Source organism: Prinia subflava, chromosome 1 (genome assembly GCF_021018805.1).
Source record: "Prinia subflava isolate CZ2003 ecotype Zambia chromosome 1, Cam_Psub_1.2, whole genome shotgun sequence".
Classification (NCBI taxonomy): Eukaryota; Metazoa; Chordata; class Aves; order Passeriformes; family Cisticolidae; genus Prinia; species Prinia subflava.
Window position 1 is genome coordinate 25,097,149 of NC_086247.1, and position 6,000 is coordinate 25,103,148.

At 40.1% G+C, this 6,000-nt stretch overlaps 1 protein-coding gene across 2 annotated transcripts in view; it reads right to left on the reverse strand.

Annotated features, from left to right (window-relative positions):
• Positions 1–5,582, reverse strand: part of SLC26A7 (solute carrier family 26 member 7) — an 81,520-nt gene extending 75,938 nt beyond the window's left edge. Inside the window, exons 1-2 of one of the 2 annotated variants that reach the window (XM_063391339.1) lie at positions 5,567–5,582; positions 4,721–5,018 (exon numbers count right to left, since the gene is read on the reverse strand). In XM_063391339.1, coding sequence (XP_063247409.1) covers positions 4,721–4,913 — 193 coding nt within the window. In that variant the 5' untranslated portion in view covers positions 4,914–5,018; positions 5,567–5,582. Of the gene's footprint in view, positions 1–4,720; positions 5,019–5,197; positions 5,284–5,566 lie in introns of those variants that run through there. The other variant, XM_063391333.1, reaches the window with a different exon arrangement.
• Between the last annotated feature and the right edge of the window lie 418 nt (positions 5,583–6,000).

The following is a 6,000-nucleotide window of genomic DNA, read 5'->3' on the forward strand; positions in this document are numbered from 1 at the left end:
CCCACCAAAACTTTATTAATTACATAAGAACAGGGACAGAAATACTCTTAAACACACACAGAGACAGAAATAAAAACTTCTTAGAACATTTCTTCTCCCAGTTTCTACCTCCCCACCCATCACTCTTCAAAGACCAACTCTTGGGTTTTAGATTAAACAATCACCACTCAAAAACAAACTAATCTTCAATTCAGCAAGGGAGAGAGGAGTCTCTCTCACACCACAGACTGTTCCTCAGAAAACACGGGTCCACCCCTTATGTGTTTCCATGTCACCCATAGCACCGCCCGGAGAAGTCTGCTAAGGTGACTCTCTCTTTTTCCTATGTCCAGCGCTCTCACCGCTGTCTCATAGGCCAAAACTGCATACAGGGCTTTTTAAGGATGCTGCATGCCGAGCTCTCCCCTTTTTACCCAGGGGCCAGGGTTCCAGGAGCAGGTCTGCCATGAGGGCAGAGGGTGCCACCTCACCCTCCCCCTCTCTTCTCTGCTCGCTCCACTCTTCAAGTGCCAGTCACTGTAGCAAAAGGAAGGGCAGCTGCATCCACCCAAAAATGCAGTTTATGTTCAAAAGAGACTTAAGTTCAGTCCATGGCTGACATTATGCAAGAGAATTCCAGCTCAAAAGGCTACTCCTCTCATTCTTCCATCGAGTTCCTTCCAATCATGCTTTATCATCTCGGTCCCAGGCCGCTTCCCTCTCTCCGAAAACCACCAGTCATGAGAATCAATGTCTAAGAAAAGTTTCTTTCTGCCAAGCAAGGGTTAACAGTTTCTTCTCGGCAGGGTGCAGGCTCAAGGCACTCCCAGGCTCCGCAAACCCCCACGTGGCTGAGCAACTTCTCCCGGAGTTTGGGGGGGGTGGAGGGGGGTGAGCACACACAGAAGGCACTTCCACAGTTTTCCACCCCTCCATCCTGGACGGGGCAGCTCAGTTCCAGTCCTGTCTCTTCTCTTCTCCCCCCCCCCCGGGGGCTCCGGCTTACCTGAGCCGACCACGTGTTTCCCCTCTCCCACCCAGCCTCCTCGCCAGGCAGGGGAAGGAGGCCTGACACGTCCCTCTGCTGAAACCAGGATCTGAAAAGAGGCCGAACTCCTCAGACTCCTGCTTTTAACTCTTTGTGTCCTCAGAGGCGTGTCCAAACCTCCGAGTGACCAATCCAGGTGCCAGCAGAAAAGCTGATCATTGATTGGACTGCCCACATCTCCCTGGAAAAATTCACCTCCCCCCCCCAACCACGACAAACCTAAACCCCTCCTGACTCAGTTTCCTCAAGTTCTGTCACTGGTCACCAGAGAGAAGAGATCAGTACCTGCCTCTCCACCTCCCCTCATGGGCATGTTGAGGTTTCCCTCAGTCTCCTCCAGGCTGAACAAACTAAGTGATGTCTGCTGCTCCTCGTTTAGCTTCCCCTCAAGGCCCTTCATCATCCTCATTACCCTCCTTTGGATGCTCTCTAATAACTTAATGTTCATTAACTCTTATCAACTAAGTCTTCATTTACCAGTGAAGGTCAAAAAACCAACTTGCTGAGAACTACTTACCTGCACAACAGACCCTTTGTTTTATTAGTATGATTTCAATTCAGAAATGAAAAAGGTTAGGACTTCTGATACATCTACATGGATCGAGCAATTGAATTTGTTTGCAAGGACGAGGGATACAGAATGAAATGGAAAGAAGACTCTTCACAGGATGACTGTTGTTGGACTATTAATAAGTTTTAAAAGGAAAGGGAAGAGAGCAATGAATGCTAATCCAACAAGAAAATTAGGGATTTTTTTGTTAATTTTGAGACATCTTGCTCTGGTCTATCAATAACAGAGTCTTGAGAAGTTTTTGAGACAAATTATGTAATGATTACCAAAACATAAAAGCTCAAATTTCTTAACTTCCTATTACAGTATATAGCTAACTTCAAGACTTATGATGTTCATTTTAAATTCAAAGATTATTTTTTCAACCTTAGGTATCAAAGTAAGAATAAGGATTCTATGTCAGCATTATTAAATTACATTTGGAACTAATATTAAATAGCTGGAACTGATGAAGCCTGATTTCCTTTACTGGTTTTGACTTGTGGCTGACTGAGTTCGCAGTCTGAGATTATGCAAATCCAGCTGGACCTTTGCACCAACTGGTGTATTTGAAAGGGCTTTTTGTTTTGTTTTGTTAAAACTTGTAGGGTCTTTTTCCTACGTGATATTTTCAGAAAATTTTTAGGAACATAATTATCTTTGACATTTCTTTGTCCACATTCTGTAGAAGTAGATAAAAGTCTCTAAAACTAGGGGATACATACAGAGACAATACAAGTATTGTCTCATTAGATAAAGAGCATTGAATTTTGGGACTCCTGAATTAATATTTATTTATTATTTTTAGCAGATAATGAAACAATTATAGGAACATTTTCAGAATGACTGCTTGGCTTCAGCAATGACTCTTTCATCACAAATGCCCAGCAGCACATCATGATAATCTCATGCTTTACTTTCCATCTCGCTACACCCCTCAGTCTCCTCTTCCCCAGCCCAGTGTTGTTGTTTTCACTATGACACAGTAAAGACAGAGACTTTCATCTTCTTTACTATACAAAGAGAAACCAGAAATTTTATCTAAAATTTAGATTAGAAGCAGGAACACAAACACATTACACCAGATCAGAGCACTTGCCAGCCTGAGCAGTCTGAATGTGACCAATGTCAGGTGAGTAAGAAATCCCACAGAAGGAAATTGTGAAAAACACAGCTCATTTGGAAGGCCTTTCTTAATTATTCTCAAGATACTGGATTTCTCTGCACCCTGGAATTTGCAGCTTTCATCACTCAGAAAACTGTTGCATACAAATACAACTGTACATTTTTCCAAATACTTCCATAACTCAGGTTTATTTCCATATACTTGAGTTTGCTTAAACCTTTTGCTGGGGTTGGCACTATGGTCAAGAAGTCAATTATCACCAGTTACCTTTTTTCTTACTATTATTAGAATTTCTGTCTTGCATTACATTACAAAATTTCTTGGTTTATCTTGTGGATGGAAGAAAGCAGTCACAATAGGGCCTCCAGAATTTGGGGTTTTTTTGCTTTGTGCTATCTAAAAAATGGAACTTCTTTTCATGCATAAGTCTTCCTGTGAAAGTATTATGATAGTTCTGCTAACTGGAATGTTTAAAACTCTAGGGAAAGAGCTTATATTTGCATTCAAATTAAGGCACCACGAACATGATGAAATGCTTTTGTCTCTAACTCTCTTCCTATTTCATCCCCTAAAATCATTCCAAAATCTTGAAAAGCAGCAAGCAGAGAAAGAAAAACAGATCGGGAGTTTCAAAGTATTTCTTTTTAAACAGCATAAAATAAGGATAAAATTGTTTCTAGAATACGTAAAAATAATCTAGAAAACACAAATATTTATTTTTCTGTCTTCACTGGGTCTTCTTAAATTTATCTGTTATGGTAAACAACTTCTTGGTACAAGAGTCAAACATAAAGTCCTGGTTGAAACTACCAACACTGCAGAAATGCTGTTTAAAATAGAACTTTTGATGAATTTCAACATAGTGTTATTAGCAGCATTTTAATTACAATTGTTGTATACACACATACCAGTGAAATTAGATACTTTGCAGAGTTACAGTATTAAGGTTCTTAAAGTTAAATCACGCCAATGCAGATGTTCCTAATGTTCCTAATTACTTTAAAAGCACAAATACACAAATCAGTTGTTTCCAGTTCCAGCATAATTCAGTTAAAGGAGTGTTTATAATTTAACAACGTGAATGATAGTTAAGCATACTTAAAATGGAAGACTATTAGGAAACCATGTGTGTCATTCACAAGAAGGAAGGAGCTAAAGTCCGTCTGAGAGAAGAAGCTGTGATTTGTCTGAGACAAATGTAAGATATTGTCATAAGGAGGTGACACTGTGAAAAACACATTAAAAATTGACAAAAGCATTTATTTCCTCATGGCAATCACTTTACTAAGCAAGATGACTGGAACTTGAAGTTTCTGCAGGTCATTGTGCAAGGTCTGAGAAGCTTTTCCTTTTCCTTCCTTTCTTTTCTCCTTTCTTTTCTTTTTTTTTTTTTAATTTTTAAGCTGTAAAATGGAGTCTGGCTCCACCCCTACTTTGTATTGCTGCTTGAAAAGAGGTGTGGTAGGTAATGCCATACAGCATTAAATCACCTTACAAGCTATGGATGCCACAGATCCTCTCCCTGGATAGTGTCTCTGGCAGGAACATTCTTTATGCTCAGAAAGTTGTGATGTTTTTCCTGCTGTGTTTTGGAATTTTACAGGTAATAGTATCATGCACATGTTTCTTCCAGAATAGCATATTTTATAGTGCAATTATCATTTAGTTATATATTGTTTTCCATGTGAAAGAGGGGAAAAGGTGGTAATTTAGCTGATAAAACATTGTACATAGCCATATGCTGTATGAAAATATATATGAATATATATAGCTATATGCTGTACTGCTCTCCCACCTTCTATATTAAATGTTTGAAAAATTGTCAAAGGTATGGGATAAATAGTAAAATTCCACAGAAATTAATTACAATATCACAATGCATTTCTATCCACATTTCACTTCCACTCTATAAATGAGTTAAGACTATATATTTTTCCTTATATTTTATTTAGATTCAATCCACATTAGATATGATCAGACAAACTTAAAAAATGAATCTGAAATGAGTTAACTGTACCTTGAGTCACCTGTTGGATAGCTAGCATCATCCCAGAAACAGTATCAGGAACCAAATTTTCCTTCCAGTTGTATTCAGGCACCCATTTCAAGATAGGCAGCCTTCTCATACACCAGGCTCTGATATCTTCAAAGCGAACAGCCTGGATCTTCCTCCACACTGTGCTTCTTTTCCTTTTTGCCCCTGTCATCATTCCTACCCCACAAAAGCAGTGCCTCTGTCAGGGAGGTGCACAGTTGAGGAATCACCCTGATCTCTGTCAGTCTCCAGTTTTCTTCTGAGATTTTTCAGTTCCAAACTACAGAGAAAAAAAAAATGAACAGAAACACTTAAGATTTCTGCAGCTGTTCTGTAACTATACTCAATGAAAACACTTAATAAGTGCTTCAGTCATATAAACAGCTACATTAAATGCAAGAACAATCTATGACAAAGATCACATTTTCTGCTGTTTGCAAAAATTTGGTCTAGTCTCACGTTAGTTTGTGATTCTTTCCAGTAACTTCCCGCTTTATATCCCTGTAATGCTTGTGCTTTTGGCCTCATTCCAGTGGCAAAATGAGGTATTACTGGGGGTGTGTGTGTGATATAGGCTGGGCTATGCTAATCTGAGCAAGAAGTGCCCAGCAGAGCAGGCATCTCCCTGCCAAGCCCGGGAGAGCAGCCGTGTCTCTCCTGGGGGGAGCTTTTCTGGCCGCAGGCAGAGGGCATTCAGACCTCAGTAAAGTTCGTGCTCCAAGACTTGTCTTACTCCATCAGCGTCTTGTCTTCTAAATGACAGCAAAAAGCTTATTTATGTAGCAAATGCAGAAAATCAGGTAGCAATAAGTCCTACTGGAAACATACACAGACTCTCTCTGTAGGCTGAAACCTCTAACTTAAGAGTAGCAAGCTCAATGTGCAGTGAGGGACTGCAAGGTACCGGCTTCACATGGGCAGTGCCAAAAATCCTTGTGACAAACATTCTCGTTCAAAGCTAGTCCTGGCTGTCCACTCAGCAAAGGCTCTCTCAGCACAGACAGTTCACCAAGTAACATTTGTTCTTGTAAGAATGTCATGCACCTTGTATACAATACAAAGTGCTCAGACACAAAGTGATAAGGGCATGGAAGAGCTTTAAATGTTCAGGCATTTAAATGCCTTGACTGATATGGAGCAAGGACACAGTGAGCTTTCCTCTAAGTTTTCTGTCTCTCTGGATGGCAAAGAAATTTAAGTTGAAAGAAAGATCCATCATATGAGTGAAGTGTCTTCCCAATCACTGCTCTGCATTAAGCAAT